Here is a 17,494-nt window from a genome sequence, read left to right as displayed (position 1 = left end):
TTTCTTGGGATATATTCCTAGAAGTGGGATCACAGGGTCAAATGGGAGTTCCATTTGTAGCTTTTTGAGGAAACTCCATACTGTCTTCCATAGTGGCTGCACCAGTCTGCATTCCCACCAGCAGTGCACAAGTGTTCCTTTTTCTCCACATCCTCTCCAGCACTTGTTGTTTGTTGATTTGCGGGAGTAGAAGGATCATACCTCAACATAATAAAAGCCATATATGACAGGCCCACAGCCAGCATCATACTCAATGGACAAAAACTAACACCATTTCCCCTAAGAATGTTTTTTTTATAAGTTATCTTAATTCACTTATTAGAGCATTGTATCTAAAGTACGTATACAATAAAAAAAAGTCATTTGTATCTGTCTGCTAAGTAAGTGCCTTAGCTTTCACTCTGGCTATCAAGTAATCTTTTTTTTTTTTTTCTTTTCTTAATAATAGGTGTTCTTTATTTTTATGGAATTAAAACCCCTTGTTTTCCAATGACCCATTTCCCTTTGTCCTGCCATGGGAAAAGTTCAACCTTGTATTCAGCAGGGTTAAGGCCACTGCCCAGAATTTCTGCTCCATATCAAAGCACAGTCCAGTCCAGCATCTGGCTAGCTTAACTTGTGCTCCCAGTTGCAGTCCTTTGCCTGTGGGGTCCTCATGGCCATGGGCCATGCAGCTGCTTATGGTCACATGGCAGCTAGTACATGGACAAGTGTAGGTCATGGAGCAAGAGAGTGAGAGGGAACAAGGGGCACAATAGAGAGGAAACTCTAGGGATTTTTAACCTTCTAAGATTACACATGCTTGCAGTGGCTTCCTCCCTCTAGCCAATCCATGGTTCCCTTGGCTAGCCGGACAGGCAAGCACCTTCCTTATATCACCCTGACTTCATCCCTACATCCCCCTTTGTTGGGTCCCTGCCCCCAGCGATTGGTAGGGAATGGACAGGTGGTGCTATCAAGTAATCTTAAAAATCAATCTTTATACCAAACACTCTGAAGCCTCACTGAGGTGTGTGCATGTGTGTGCAGCCTATGCACAGCCAACATCATTAATTAACACCTAACAAGTGTTACCTGCAGGCTGCTTTTATAGGAACAGAGAGGGAGGCAGAGCACAATCCATGACACTTTAAAATGTTAAAGGTGAACTCTTTTCATTTGCTAAAACTTCTTTGAAAACACAAAAGATAATGATTTCAGCAGTATATCTACATACACATACTTTTTGCATGTTTCTGAATATTAATTTTAAAAAATTTTAGATGAAAGCTTATTAGTCTGACCACCTCCTGCTGTTTATTTCTCTCATGGAGTCATAATTTTCTGAGGTGCTGCATTATAATTATTAGCACAGTAACTATTCCTGATGTCACAAAGGATTGTTACTTCTTGTAGTTTGACCAAATGAATACATAGGGAACCAAGAGCCTGTTATCATATACTTAATTAGAGGGTGGGAGGGAAACTAATATCAAATATGTATGCAGTCATAATTTTAAAAATAAACTTTTAAAATTTATATTTCATACAGAGAATTTCTAAAAAGAAATGAATGAGGTGATGTTAAACCACAAAAGTGGAAAGTAGCATGAAATTTTAGAGTTAAATTATAAAAATAGCCAGGACCGGTTTGGCTCAGTGGATAGAGCGTCGGTCCTGCGGACTGAAGGGTCCCAGGTTCGATTCCGGTCAAGGGCATGTGCCTTTGTTGTGGGCGCATCCCCAGTGGGGGATGTGCAGGAGGCAGCTGATCGATGTTTCTCTCTCATCGATGTTTCTGGCTTTCTATCCCTCTCCCTTCCTCTCTGTAAAAAATCAATAAAATATATTAAAAAAATTATAATACTAGATCAATATTTAGAAAAATTAATTTTAGGTAGAATTTACTATTGTGCTGCACATTCTGGACTTCTTTCACACCCACCACCATGCTGCCTCCCAGTTGTCCTCAGTTTTTTAAAGATTTGAGCCTTTTAACTTCGCATTTAGGAAAGCTGATGATAGAGATGATAAAAATTATAAGGCTTTTTTGTAAACATGAATGTAAAAATGTTCCAGAATTTACTTAAGTCATACTACAACATAGGTTTTATAGTCAGTTTCTATTAGCTACCCATCTCTCCTTTTTTTCTTCTTTCAAATTCTAATATCTATGCATGTATCCATTTACCTCTCTCCCTCCCTCCTTAACATAAACTGTTCAGGGTTTCTTTTTTCATATGCTGTATACTCTTGATACAAAATTAATTGCCTTATTGAACATACATCAAAGTGACAGTCAGCAAAGACCTCCTTTTATATTCTGGAATAGTTTCTACCTCATCCATTAAGTTTCCTAAAGTTTACAGATCAAATAATATCGAAGTAGTAGTGAAGAGGTGAGCAGCAGGAGCTCACACACTACTGGAGGAAATGTACACTGGCTTGGGAAACCTGTTTGTCATTATCAAGAAAGTGGAAGATATGCAGATTATATGAACCAACAATACTGTCTATGCATTATAAATAATAGTTCAAACCTAGGAACAACCCAAGTATTAATCAGCAAAAGAACAAACAAACAATTGTGATACGTTCATACAATGAATAATTGCAGCAAGGAAGCATAAAACAGAGTGGATGAATTTTACAAACATACTGTTGAGTGTAAGAAGGTAGGCATAGCACAATAAATACAACATGATTTCATTGAAATAAAGTTCAAGAAAATAAAGCTTAAACCATATGTGGTGATTAAAACATAAAAGTGTGTGCACACACATTAATGAAAAAGTGAATGCTAACTTACCAAAATCTAGCCAGTGATCCCAGTCATTCAGTAAATATTGAGTGCCCATTATGTACTAGGTATTTGCTGCCTTTAAGGAGAAATATTTGCTGCCTATTTGGGGAAACATGATAGTAAAATCTGAAATTAGGATAGACTATACTACATCATAATAGTTGTATTCAGTGGTGGTTTTATATTTTTTTTCATCCTTACTATAAGGGTGTCCCAAAATTCACACAAGAAGTAATTTTGATAGAAAACACAGGTTTATAATTAAAAGTTGTATTTTTTTTTTTATTGATTCATAAAGTACACAGTATAGGGTTATGTATGGAATAGCATATTGGGTAAGTGGTCTCCACGGCTTTGCTGGCGCACACGCGCTCTTTTGTTGAAATTTTCCATGACCTTTTGCATAAATGTGGCTGAATATCATTGATACAGCACTCAATTTCCTCCTTCAAGGTGTGGGTGGTTGTGGGCTTGTTGGCATAAACCTTAGACTTCAAAAAAACCCAAAGAAAAAAGTCCAATGGCATTAAATCACGTGAACTGGGTGGCCAATTCTGATCACCAAGACGGGAAATTACACAACCAGGAAATGACTCATGCAGTAATTGAATTGTTTCTTGGGCTGCATAGCATGTGGCACCATCTTGTTGAAACCACGTCGTCCACATCCATATCTTGCAATTTAGGCACAAAAAACTGGATTATCATGTCGTGATAGCGAGCACCATTAACTGTTATTGCCTGAGCAGCCACATTTTCAAAGAATGGTCCGATGATGCCTCCAGCCCAAAATCCACACCTAATCGTGACAAGTTGTGGATGCATTTGTTTCTCAACAATCACTCAGATCATGCGATTTAACACCGTTGGACTGTTCTCTTTGGGGTTTTTTGAAGTCTAAGGTTTATGCCAACAAGCCCACGACCACCCACGCCTTGAAGAAGGAAATTGAATGCTGTATCAACGAAATTCAGCCACAGTTATGCAAAACGGTCATGGAAAATTTCAACAAAAGAGTGTGTGTGTGCCAGCAAAGCCGTGGAGGCCATTTACCCTATATGCTATTCCATACATAACCCTATACTGTATACTTTATAAATCAATAAAAAAATTTACAATTTTTAATTATAAACCTGTGTTTTCTATCAAAATTACTTCTTGTGTGAATTTTGGGACACCCTTTATAACTTGTACCTGGTAATGAAATAAATGTAGTAGCAATTTTTTTCTTTTTGAGGTACAAACATTTTACTACTTCCTGCTTTTGTAATAGAAGTGCAGTATTTCTTTAGATTTAAAGCCCTGCTCATACCTAGTGTGAAGAAAGATCACATTTATGCTGGAAAGTAGTTTGGGTGACATGTCATTATTAAAGAAAGTAGCAGGACTTAAAGAGTTCCTGGGCTTCATTTTATCCAGTGGTTGGATACCTCATAATTATGGAAAATTAAGATATAAATTTTAGGAGGAGCAGCAACTGTGCAAGCAGCCTACCCCTGCCAGTTAGAGGAGCCACCACTGCTGCGAGCAACGCCCCCAGAGGAGCCACTGCCAACTGAGGTGCAGCTGCTGCCCAAGGAGCCGCTGCCGGCCGAGGAATAGCCCCTGCTTGACTGGACAACTAGATCCTTCGGTGAGAGCAAAAATGGGGAGAAAAAGAAACCCCCAAAGGAAAGGAAAGGAATAATCAGAATAGCAGCTAAGTGAAATGGAGGCATGCAATATGTCAGAAAAAGAATTCAGAATAAGGTTCATACAGTTCATAAACAGGATGGATGAAAAAACAACTTATGTCAAAATCAAGAAGAAATAGAGTGATATAACTACAATAAAAAATACCATGGAAAGTTTCAACAGTAGACAAGGAGAAATGGAGGACAGAATTAGCAAATTAGAAGACGGGGAAGGAAAACACCCAGACTGAACTGAAATTGGAGAAAAAAACTAAAAGACAGGAGAGCCTAAGGGAGCTTTGGGACAACATGAAACGAAGCAACATACGAATAATAGGGGTGCTAGAACAACAGGAAGAGGAACAAGGGTTAGAAAACCTATTTGAAGAAATGTCAGAAAACTACCTCAATGTGGGGAAGAAAAAAGTTACACAAGCACAGAGTCCCAAACAAGATGAACCCAAAAAGACTCATGCCAAGACACATTGTAATTGCAATTTAAAAAGTTCAGGACAAAGAGAATCTTAAAGGTTGCAAGAGAGAGCCAGAAAGTTATATACAAGGAATCTCCCATTATCAAATGATTTCTCAACAGAAACACATCAGGACAGAAAGGAATGCAAGGAAATTTACAAAGTGATGCAAAGCAAGGGACTGAATCCCAGAATACTCTATCCAGCGAGGTTATCATTCAAAATTGAAGGTGGAATCAGGAGCTTCACATACAAAAAAGGACTAAGAGAGTTTATTACAACGAAACCATCAATGCAAGAAATGCTAAAGGGACTGCTGTAAAAAGAAGATAGAGGGAAACGAAGAAGGAACACATGTAAAGAATAAAAATGGTGACCAACAAGTACCTTTTTTAGCAGAAGAGACATTCTTCTCAAGGGCACATGGATCATTCACAAAGATAGACCACATATTAGGATACAAAACAAGTCTCTACAAGTTCAAGAGGACTGAAATCATATCAAGCATCTTCTCAGATCACAATGGAATAAAACTAGAAATCAACTACAATAAAAACAATGGGAAAAAATCAAAAATTGGAGGCTAAATAGCATGCTATTAAACAATGATTGGGTTACCACAGAGATCAAAGAAGAAATAAAAAGCATCCTGGAAACAAAGGACAATGAAAAAACAATCCAAAATCTATGGGACACAATGAAAGTCCTGAGAGGGAAGTTCATAGCTCTACAAGACTACCTAAAAAAACAAGAAAAAATGGTAATAAATTACCTAACCCTGCAACTTAAAGAATTAGAAAGAGACAACAAGAAAAGCTCACAGTATCCAGAAGGAAGGAGATAATAAAGATCAGAGCAGAAATAAAATGACATAGATCAGTGAAACTAAGAGCTGATTCTTTGAAAAGATAAACAAGATTGATGAACCTCTAGCCAGGCTCACCAAGAAACACAGAGAGAGGACCCAAATAAACAAAATCAGAAATGAAAGAGGTGAAGTAACAACTGATCCCACTGATATACAAAGGATTGTGAAAAAAATACTACGAACACCTCTACTCCAACAGACTGGACAACCTCGATGAAATGGACACATTCCCAGTAAAATACAAGCTTCCAAAACTCAACCCAGAATTGAACCTGGGACCGTTCAGTCCTCAGGCCATTGCTCTATCGACTGAGCCAAACTGTTTACAGCCCAACACCCTTTCCTGATAAAAACACTCAGCAAAGTGGGAATAGAGGGATCATACCTCAGCATAATAAAAGCCTTATATGACAAACCTACAGCCAATAACATACTCAATGGGCAAAAACTAAATCCATTTCCCTTAAGAACAGGAACAAGACAAGGATGCCCACTTTCACCACTCCTGTTCGACATAGTACTAGAAGTACTAGACATAGCGATGCGCCAAGAAGAAAAAATAAAAGGTATCCAAATTGGAAAAGAAGAAATGAAACTGTCCTTATTTGCATACAACATGATATTATACATAGAAAACCCCAAAGACTCCATAAAAAACTATTAGACCTAATAAATGAATTTGGCAATGTAGCAGGATACAAAATCAACACCCAGAAATCTATGGCTTTTTATACACCAATAATGAACTCACAGAAAGAGAAATGAAAAAAATAATCCCATTTCCCATTGCACAAAAAATTAAGATACCTAGGAATAAATTTAACCAAGGACGTAAAAGACCTATACTCGGAAAAATACAGGACATTGAAAAAAGAGATAGAGCAAGAAAATGGAAGAACATACTATGTTCATGGATTGGTAGAATCAACTTCATTAAAATGTCCATACTCCCTAAAGCAATCTATAGATTCAATGCCATACCTATTAAAATACCAATGGTATGTTTCAAAGACCTAGAAAAAACTCTCCAAAAATTCATCTGGAATAAAAAACTTACCCAGAATATCCACAGCTATCCTGAGAAAGAAGAACAGTTGGAGGGATCAGAATACTAGATATCAAACTATATTACTAAGCCACGGTTCTCAAAACTAACTGGTACTGGCACAAGAACAGACATATAGAGCAATGGAACAGAATAGAGGACCCAGAAGTTGACCCAAGTTATTGTACTCAATTAATATTTGACAAAGGAGGCAAGAGCATACAATGGAATCAAAATAGCCTCTAATAAATGGTGCTGGGAAATTTGGTCAGATACATGCAAAAAAAATGAAACTAGACCACCAACTTTCACCATACACAAACTCAAAATGGTTAAAGTACTTGAATGTAAGACGGGAAACCATAAAAATCCTACAAGACTCCATAGGCAGCAAAATTCAGACATGCTGTAGCAATATCTTTACAGACAGATCCTAGGGCAAGAGAGACTAAGTAGAAAATAAACAAATGGGATTACATCAAAATAAAAAGCTGCACAGTAAAAGAAACCAACAAAACAACCAGAATGCCCACTGCATGGGAGAACATATTTGCCAATGTTATCTCTGATATGGGTTTAATCTCTAGCATTTACAGGGAACTCATACAACTCATCAAAAGGAAAGTAAGCAATCCAATCAAAAAATGGTCACAAGAACTAAATAGAATCTTTTCAAAAGAGGACACTCAGAAAGCCATCCGGCCAGGGGCAGGGACTGCAGAAGGTTTTCCAGCCACAGGAGGTTGGCTGTGGGAACGCACTCACCACCAGGGGGCAGCTCCTGCATTGAGCATCTGCCCCCTGGTGGTCAGTGAGCATCATAGTGACTGGTCATTAGGTCATAACGGTTGCTTTGGTTTTTATATATATAGTAATATTATTGGACAGTGAAACAACATATAGGACCTCAGTTTCAGTTCTTGCATTAGAAAGTTTTTTATGTACTAACTTTATACATATATTTCCTTTGTGAGCCATTTCTTTTACTGATCCTTTCTTGATGATTCTATAGCTGCATTATCCACTGTAACAAGCCACTAGCCAGATTAGGATCTTTGAGCAATTAAAATGTGGCTAGTCTGAATTGACATGTAAATGTAAGTGCAAAATACATATATATTTCAAAGATTTATTACAAAGAAGAGAATGTAAAATATTTCATTAATAATTTGTAGGTTGATTGCATGTTGGGATGATCATACTCTAGATATATTGAATTGAATGAAATATATAGCTAAAATGAATTTTTAACCTATTTCTTTTTACATTTTTAATGTGGCTACTATTAAATTGATGTATGTGGCTTATATTTATGGCTGTCAAAACTCTTGGACATCACTTTTCCTGGAGTCTACCATACTTTATATCAGGAAGTCAGATTTAGAAAGACTTTTTTTTTCATCTTCTTTCTTATGTTCCAAGGTTAGAAAGTATTCTAAAGCTATATGTTCCAATAGTTAAATGACATGTTGTATATAACATAATGTATGTTTGACCATCATTTGACCATTTGTTGTAATGTTGAACTATATTGGTGTGTTCTAGATTGGAGAGAAAAAGGAAAAGTGAGGCTCACAAACTACCAAGAATTTAAAAGAACATACTTATGCACTATAGAAAATGTCATTAAAAAAACCCTAATCTTAATATTTAGGCATTATATATTGTGATCTAAAAGTATACTATGCCATAGACAGATTTCTTTGATAATATCTAACTTTGAGAACCACTGATAGAAAGATATATTTAGTGGTTTTCAAGTTGAGAAAAATTTCCAAAAGAATATTAGTTCTATTTTTTTACTCCTTATGCAGAATTGTCATTTGTGAAAGAGGGAGGAAATTTCATGTTATAGTTATAAACTCCTAAAACATAGAGAAGTTCTTTAAGCTCCTATATTATGCCAATGCAAATAACCTTTTCTTCCTTTAGAAAGTGATTATCTCTTTTCCCCATCCCACCCACATTTCCATGTTTATTTGTTTTGTTTTATATTTCCAAAAAGACACTTAATGCCCTTCTTAGGTTTATTTTTTATTTACTCATTAAATAAGGAATAGCATTGTTATGTTTTATATTTGAAACTGTAAGGTACATTTCTTTTTTATTTTATTTTAAATTTAACTCTTTGTTTTACAGATGAGGGCAGAAGTGCAGTTGACCAAGCAGGTGGTGCACAGATTGTAATTGACCATTTAAGGTCACTGTGCAGTATAACAGATCCCGCCAATGAGAAGCTCTTGACTGTCTTTTGTGGCATGCTGATGAACTATAGCAATGAGAATGGTAAACAAAATTGAAAACTTGCTTTATCTCGGGGGGAAATTTTAAAAATCAACATTACTATAGCAAAAACCAAAATTTTTAGAAACATTATGAACAAAGAATTTATAAGTGACATATAAAATTAGTAATTAGTTAAGAAAATTACAGTATTTGAAAAACACAGAATGGTCTAATTTATTAAATGACACTAGTAATTGAAGGAACTCAAAAAACACACACAATGGTATGGTTTAAGATTTCTTGCTATGAGCATTTTAAAAATAAATTATTAAAATAGCTTTTCCCTGTCCAGGTGACTCATTTGGTGTATGAACATTGTCCCGTATCTCAAAAGGTGGCAGGTTTGATTCCAGGTCAGGGCACATACCTAGGTTTAGGTTTCGGGTATGATCCCTGGTCAGGGAGTGTATGGGAGGCAACTGATGTCTGTCTCCCCCTCCCTCTCCCTCTCCCTCTCCCTCTCCCTCTCCGGCAGAAGTGATTCTGATATCCCGAACGGAAAAGTTGCCGGTTTGATTCCTGGTTAGGGCACAGGCCCAGGTTGCAAGCTTGATCCCCCAGTAGGGGGGTGCAGTAGTCAGCCAGTCTCCCTCCCTCTCCCTCCCTCTCCCTCCCTCTCCATCCCTCTTTCTCCCTCTCTCCAAACTTAATAAAGCCATATCCTCAGGTGAAGATTTTTTAAAAATATATTTTATTGATTTTTTACAGAGAGGAAGGGAGAAGGATAGAGAGTTAGAAACATCGATGAGAAAGAAACATCGATCAGCTGCCTCCTGCACACCCCCTACTGGGGATATGCCCACAACCAAGCCGTTGACTGGAATCGAACCCGGGACCCTTCAGTCCACAGGCCGACGCTCTATCCACTGAGCCAAAGCGGTCAGGGCTGGGTGAGGTTTTTTAAAAAAATACCTTCATATTTATTCCTTCATATTAATACCAGGAGTAGCTTTAAAACAAGCACTGTATAAAAACAAACAAAAAAACAACAACAACCATAAATACTGTCTTTATAAGTAAAGTTATTTTATCTAGATACTAGATTTAGTTGTAAGAATAACAAAAATAAATAAAATCTAGCATAAAAATAAAGTTTAGAACAGTTGCAGATGTCTAATTTGAGAAATTTAATAAGTACTTTATAGGCTATGTGGTTGTTAATCAAATGCACATAAAAAGAGTGGCATGAAGGCTTCACTATACTTCTAAATGTCACAAAATTCATTTATTTTATATGAATTACTTTATGTGTCAGTTGTCAAAATTCTAGTAACTTCCTAAAATAGAAATCAGGTCTTTCTGTGGTTTATTTTGTAATGCCATTTTAAATTGGAGTCTGTGACAGAGACATTTTATTTGTATATTGACCATGTAATATTTTTCTTTACTTTCATGTGTTTTAGAAACATAAGGCATTTTAGGCATATTTTTTTTTATTTTTTTACTTAGTAGTCATGGGTTTAAAGAAATATTCTCAATAATTGGGGGGAATAAAGATAAGCGTCGATAGCACATGACTACTGACATTTGACCTTAGTATTGGAGATGATAGCAAATGGCAGAGACTGTGGCTCTTGTCCCATTGACAGGGTAAAACCACTACCTTCTTCTCTTGCGGGTTGTTTCTGTAGGGCAATTGGGTCAAATGCTACCAAATCTTTTCATTTGGGGGAGAGCAGTAAGCTGAAAAATCTAGCTTTTCCCGTGACACCTGATTTTTGAATGTTCAGTTACATTTGCTTTTTTAGCACTTACAAGTTAAACAGAATGTTTCCTGGAGTTACATCATATCCAAAAGACACAAGTTTTAAACCTGAGTTAAAATGATCTATAAATAGTTTTCTTTCATCAAATGGCTTGTCTATTAAACTCAAACTAATAATAAATGGCAGTCTTTGTTATAAGGTCAGTTACTTCTGTTTTCCTTGCCCTGTCATAGAATCATTTTTTAAAAGAAAATGTCCAAACTATGAAGAAGATAAACAGAAAGAACAGTCTGGGTAACCTGCAAAATGAATAGCTAGTGCCTAAATAATTTATATTTGACTATAAAACACAGGTATCTGAATTGCATTAAGAAATCATTGGCCAGTTGTTCATTTTGCTTCATTTTTCTTCAACTTCATTCAGGCTTGGACACCTGTGTAAGTGGGAAAAGTGCTAAGTGGGAGAATGATTTAGGAAGATAAATGGAAGAAACTAGTCATGGAGTGATAGCAGCTTTGGGTTTAAAAGAATTAGCCTTGTTATGCATCTAACCTATTTGTTTGTCCTTCAAGGAAGCTGTTGCTCAAAAGTTTGTACCAAAGCATATCACATGGCCAAATGGTCATCAAAAACATCACTGATTCTAATCCAAAAGAGCCTGTGATTGAGTCCATGTTATAGGACAAGCATGTCAAACTCAAAGGCTAACACGGGCCAAATAAACAAGGTTAACTTTTTGTGGGCCACAAAAAAACAAAACTTCAATTTTCATAGAAATGTAGGTTTATTTCAATAGGGACATGCTGAATACAAAGGGCTGAAATAAATGAGTAATCGTTAACATAAAATAATAGAACATTTTAATAAAAATTATTATTTTTTCTTGAACATTAACTTACCAGACACTGATTAACTGCACAAATTAATAAACGTAACGCAAATAAACCTATTTTTCTTGTTCTCCAAAAGTGAAATATTTCCTGTTGTGCACACCAAAAAAGTCAGTCCAAGACTAATGACATGACAATAGGCTGCTAAAATATTTGCTGCTAGTGTTAGTGGAAAAAAATGGCCCGCCTGTGTGTAAGCCATGTAAGGGAAATGAATGCAACATGATTATAGTAATCAGTCATTAGCGAATGTTGTAGTTTGTTATTAGTAATTATCTATAACAGGATATTGTAAAAATTAAGTCATGAAATTTTTATTAAAACGTTTCTTACATACCGTTATATTGGCTGGGCCGCAAAAATATTCATTGTGGGCCATGAGTTTGACATGCTTGTTATAGGCTATCACAATGTAGAGAAGTGCACTGAGAACATAATGATTAAAAACATGAGTGCACAGTCAAAATGCATAATATATTTCTTCTATAGGAGTAGTTTTTTCCCCCTGGTGTGCAAGTATTCCCAAGAAGTAACTTATATACTTTGGAAAACTCTATTAACTTTTCTTAGACAGTTATTGGAGCAGTGGTGTTTTCGTTCCATTATTCTAAGCTGCAGTTTGAATTCAGCTTTCAAAACTTGGTACGTAAAATAGAAGTAAAGTTATTTTTAGTATTTTAAAGGAACAAATGCCAAACATAACTATCCCCTTTCCACTGCTTCCCTTTATGTTTGTCTTTCATGAGGATCATAGTTTAAGAAGTGGTTCTTTTTTAATTTACATTTAACTTACATTTTATTCTTTTCTAAATTTTCATTTGCATAATTATTAAGCATCTTTGTTTTGTGTGTCAATTATTTACTGTATTCTTTAAAATATGCATTTAAAGAATTTCCAACTTAAATTCTAGGTCTTGTTGGCTAACTTTAAATCATTTGATCCTGTCCACCTAGATGAGTCACTGAAACAAAAACAAACAACAGTAGAACTTTATGAAACTTGGGAGCCACTTTTTATTAGCACTGGTAAAATAAAGGAAGTTTCTTGTTATCTGTATTTACTATTGAATTTCAGTATACAAGCCTCTGCTACTTTCTGAGTAGAATAGTTGGGTGAACTCCTTGTTATTCTAGCAGAAAAATGAACTGTACCCATGGACCCAATAACTTAAGCCTTATTTATAGGGAGTTATTCTTTAGTTCCATATATAAAAAATTTTAAATATAAAGATAAGTATTAGAAATGGTCACAAAGACCCACCAGCATAGTTTCTCTGACAAGAACATTTTCAGATTGTTTATTAGTCCTAAAAATGGATTGATACCAGACTGAGACTTAGGATATGTTGATTTCTGTCCATATAGTGGACAACCCTGATCATACCCAATTTTTAAATCCATTAAATAGGGACTAAAACAAGTTTCCTACACACATGCAAGGCATATATTGTGAAAATGCTTACTCGGTAAAGGTATTTTTCTACCCATTTATAAATTTGCATACAACTCAAGGTTTCTGAGTTTTAAAACTTTTGAACTCACTCAAAATGATATACTTATAAGCGATGAGTTAAATATATTCTTTTGTTTCCTTGTTGGTGAAACAATTAAAACTTTTTATATTCAGGTAAGTGTGGAATACATGAATAGAAAAAGTTATAATTACTTTGCCAGAAAAGTCATATCAGTAATATTGTATAAATAAAATCAGGTTTAAATAGAATAAGAAAAAACTTTTATTTAGTAAAAATCACTTCAATGTATGCTTTGGGGGAAAATCATACCTGTTTTTCACATGGTAAACAAGCACTCTTCAATTCTATGGCCCTCCAAAATAGAATTGACTATTTGACAGTTGTGGTTAGAGGAAGCATATTGACAGATTGACATCCAATTTGAGGAAATGTATCGAACTTCCTGTATGTTCTTCATCTAGTTACAACTTTAAAGTTTTTTTTTGTGTTTGTTTTTTTTTTTTAAACATATTTTTTTAAATATATTTTATTGATTTTTTACAGAGAGGAAGGGAGAGAGATAGAGAGTTAGAAACATCGATGAGAGAGAGACATCGATCAGCTGCCTCCTGCACATCCCCCACTGGGGATGTGACCGCAACCCAGGTACATGCCCTTGACCGGAATCGAACCAGGGACCCCTCCGTCCGCAAGCCGACGCTCCATCCACTGAGCCAAACCGGTTTCGGCTAGTTACAACTTTAAAGTTTTAATTATTTTATAAACTAGGAACTCAAACCTATTATTGAAGATATTTTTGTCTCATTAATTTCTTGAACATTTTTGTTCCTAGCTTTTGTTACCCAATGCCAAACGTTGCAGTGAAGACTGAAAATGTTCACAAAAAGCTATTTTCAACTATAGCACCATTTTAGCATATAGTAGGAGTTTGGAAAATATTTAAATATTTATTAGTTGACTTCTCTGGATACTTAGTATTGTCTAAAATTTTTTTTATTAACAAAATCAAAACTTGGAAGAAAAGTGATATTAGAGTACTCTATTAGATGATATTCCCTATTCATCTGCATGGCCGTAGCAGAAAGTGGCATTGAAAGCATGCTGATATAAACGGTGTTGAATCTGTGGTTAAAAATTTACCATAGGTGATTCACAAACTTGATAAATCTGCATATGTATACTGGAAAGTTGATTGAAATTTGAATAGAAACAAACCAGTAGTCTAAAGTAGTGATTTTTTCAGCCTTTTTCATCTCATGCCACACATACCAATTACTAAAATTCTCTGGCATACCAAAAGTACATTTTTTTGCGAATTAAGAAAAAAAATAATTTTGATTTATTCACGTTGGACAGCTATTGTTTTGTAGGCCGTCATTTTTTTATTTGACAATCTGAGGCAGGGGTGGGGAATCATTTTTCTGCACAGGCCATTTGGATATTTATAGCATCATTTATGGGCCATACAAAATTATCAAATTAAAATTATGTTGCTATAAAAAACACACAACTACATTTATTGAATTTCGAGTCCCACCTGTGGTTGCCGTGGCAGGGTCAGAACAAATGATACGATACAACCTATGGGCCAGACATTCCCCACACCTGATCTAAGGGAAAAGAGGTCAGTGCCCCTAACTAAATAGTCAGGTATTGCATGTTTTAAAATTCTAGTGGCACACTAGTATGCTGTGGCATATCGGTGGGAAATTTCTGATCTTATAGCAAAGCACCGGCATAATTTAACACCTTATTAGAGAGTCTATTAGTGTACACCATTTTTATTATATTAGAAGTAACCATTATTAGTCAATTAATATCTAAAAAAAAAAACCCTCTATAATTAAGAGTTTAGGGTGCCCAAAACAGGCTCCTGAAGGACAGCAGTGTGAGGGGCCCTCCAAGTGGGGGTCTGCCACACGGACACACACACAATGCTAACACTGACAGGGAGAGCCACGAAAACGAGGGTGTCAAAGGAGAGCAGTCAGCCTGAGGCAGCACAGAGTTCACAAGGAAAGGTCGTGGTATCATGCTGCAAGGGACTGTCAGCGAGGACCACAACTGAGCCTTTGCTACGGCACCAGGCGCTTGGGTTAGTGGTCGATGTCCACCCAGTCATGCACATAACCAAGGCGTGGGATTCACTTACAGCATCTGTAAGAGCCAGGAGACAGTAGGCATGCCATTTTTACAGGCTTCACAAGACAGCGTAGACTCCAACACGGCCACTTGAAATGAACAGATACACACTTCAGTTCCACAGAACACGCTGGCAAACCACTGGGTGATGAAAAGTTTGACACCGCTTTGCAACAACTGTCTGCAGGCTGATTGGGACAGTGTCAAAACTCTCCTAGCAGACAGATGGGGGACGTGGGGAGGGGATACTGGCCGCACTGGCTGCCGATGACGCAAACTAAGCGGGTTAAAAACCACACGCCGACAGCCAATAAATGTAAAATTTAAAAAAAGAGTTTAATGTATTTCCTAATACACCTATGTTAGATAAAGACACAAAATACAGGGAGAAGTATGTTAAAATTCTAAAGCAAAATATATAATATATAATAATGAATAAACATTAAAGCAATGACTATAGTTATTTTACAGAAACTATGCCATAAGAGAAAACTAAGGGAATTAAACATTCCATTAAAAAAAAGGAAAAATTATTTTCCTTCTAAAATGAGTAATATAGTATACACAGTCTATAACTGTCTTCTTCATGTAACCTAAATCTTATACAAGATGTCCCAAAAATATGTATACACACTTATTAGCTGATAACTCAATTGATGTTTCTTTCTTTTCAGATTTAACCCATTGGAATTCAAAGTGTGTATATATTTTGGGTGGACACCCTATATATGATATATATATTTGTGTGTGTGTGTGTGTGTGTGTGTATGATTTTTACATATAGAGCTGATTTTTCTCTAATATCTTAATAAGTCCCTATGGTGAATTTCTTTTCTGTGTGTGGTGTATGGTTCTTGAGATCTCTCCAGGATATTCTTATGATAATTCTCACATTTATTTGCTATGTGGACTTAATGATAACTGAACTATGGTTGAAAGGAGACCATCTGTGTAATTTATGAACTACAGCTCATGGGATATGTTATTGGAGCATAATTGAATTTAAATGTCTGATACTTAAATTCAGTAGTTGAAAATAGGCCTATAAAGTATTTTCTCTCCTCTAATTTAAAGATCGCTTAATATATAATTAATTTCATTTCAATCAATAGCAGCAGTTTCACAATTCTGCTCATACACTTATTCGTTATCTTAATGAACTCAGTTCAAAAACGTGGCTTAGTTGTTTTTGCTTCATACTTAAAATAGGGAGAATATAAATTATATAAGAATAATTATATATAGAAATAGTTTTAATTACAATTAAAAAGCAGTTTGACACTGAGTATATTATATTTTGGTATTACTTTTACAGGTAAGAAAGACTATTTCCCAGATGTTAGACGTTTAGCAAATGATTTGCTTTGAGGAATTATTCCCAAAGTGTACTTACTGTGGGTACAAGCTAATTAATACTTCCATATATTTCCTAAGTACTAAAAATATTTTACCTAACACTAAGGAAAACAAAATTCAAAAATATAAAATTTTACCTTTGCAAGTCAATCTTTTTAAAATTATATTAATTTTCTAATATACTATTTGTTTTTTTCTGTTTATAAAGGCATTGAAGATGTACTTTTATATTTACATCTTTTGAAGCCCAAGTTGTCAAAGTACTCAGAGTGTGTAAATAACTTTTATTGTGGAGCTGAAAAGTTTTAAAAAAATATATCAACTCTTTAGTTTTTCATCAGAATCCTCCTAAGCAATCCTTCCTATCTAATAAAAGAGAAACATGGTAATTGGCATATGACCACTACCCTTCCCATTGGCTAATCAGGGAAATATGCAAATTAACTGCCAGCCAAGATGGAGGCCACCAGCCAGGCAGCTTGAAACTAACATGAGGCTTGCTTGCTTCAGTGACGGAGGACTCCAGTGTTCCCCGCCTGCCTTACCGGCCTCTGACCTTGCAGTTTGAACATTGTAACAAATATGGAAGCTAAACAAAACCCCAGAAACGTGCTTTCAGCGAGCCTGATCTCAGAAGCTGGAGTTGATACAGAGTTTCAATTATAGAACCTAAACAAACCAGATGCCTGCTTTCAGCAGCTGAGGCCTAAGAGCTGGAGCCAAGCCTCAGAGCTAAAGCTGGCCCAGAATAAAAAAAGAAAAAAAGGAGCGGTTGGGAGCTTCAGTCACCCCCAGCC

The 17,494-nt window shown here is 35.8% G+C and overlaps 1 protein-coding gene across 1 annotated transcript in view; it reads left to right on the top strand.

Annotated features, from left to right (window-relative positions):
• Window positions 1-17,494, top strand: part of RAP1GDS1 (RAP1, GTP-GDP dissociation stimulator 1) — a 97,850-nt gene that overhangs the window by 44,623 nt on the left and 35,733 nt on the right. The window contains exon 4 of the mRNA XM_015566044.1: window positions 8,981-9,127. Coding sequence (XP_015421530.1) covers window positions 8,981-9,127 — 147 coding nt within the window. The remainder of the gene's footprint in view (window positions 1-8,980; window positions 9,128-17,494) is intronic.

Source organism: Myotis davidii, unplaced genomic scaffold (assembly GCF_000327345.1).
Source record: "Myotis davidii unplaced genomic scaffold, ASM32734v1 scaffold252, whole genome shotgun sequence".
In the NCBI taxonomy this organism is placed as follows: Eukaryota; Metazoa; Chordata; class Mammalia; order Chiroptera; family Vespertilionidae; genus Myotis; species Myotis davidii.
This window is presented reverse-complemented; position numbering and strand designations above follow the sequence as displayed.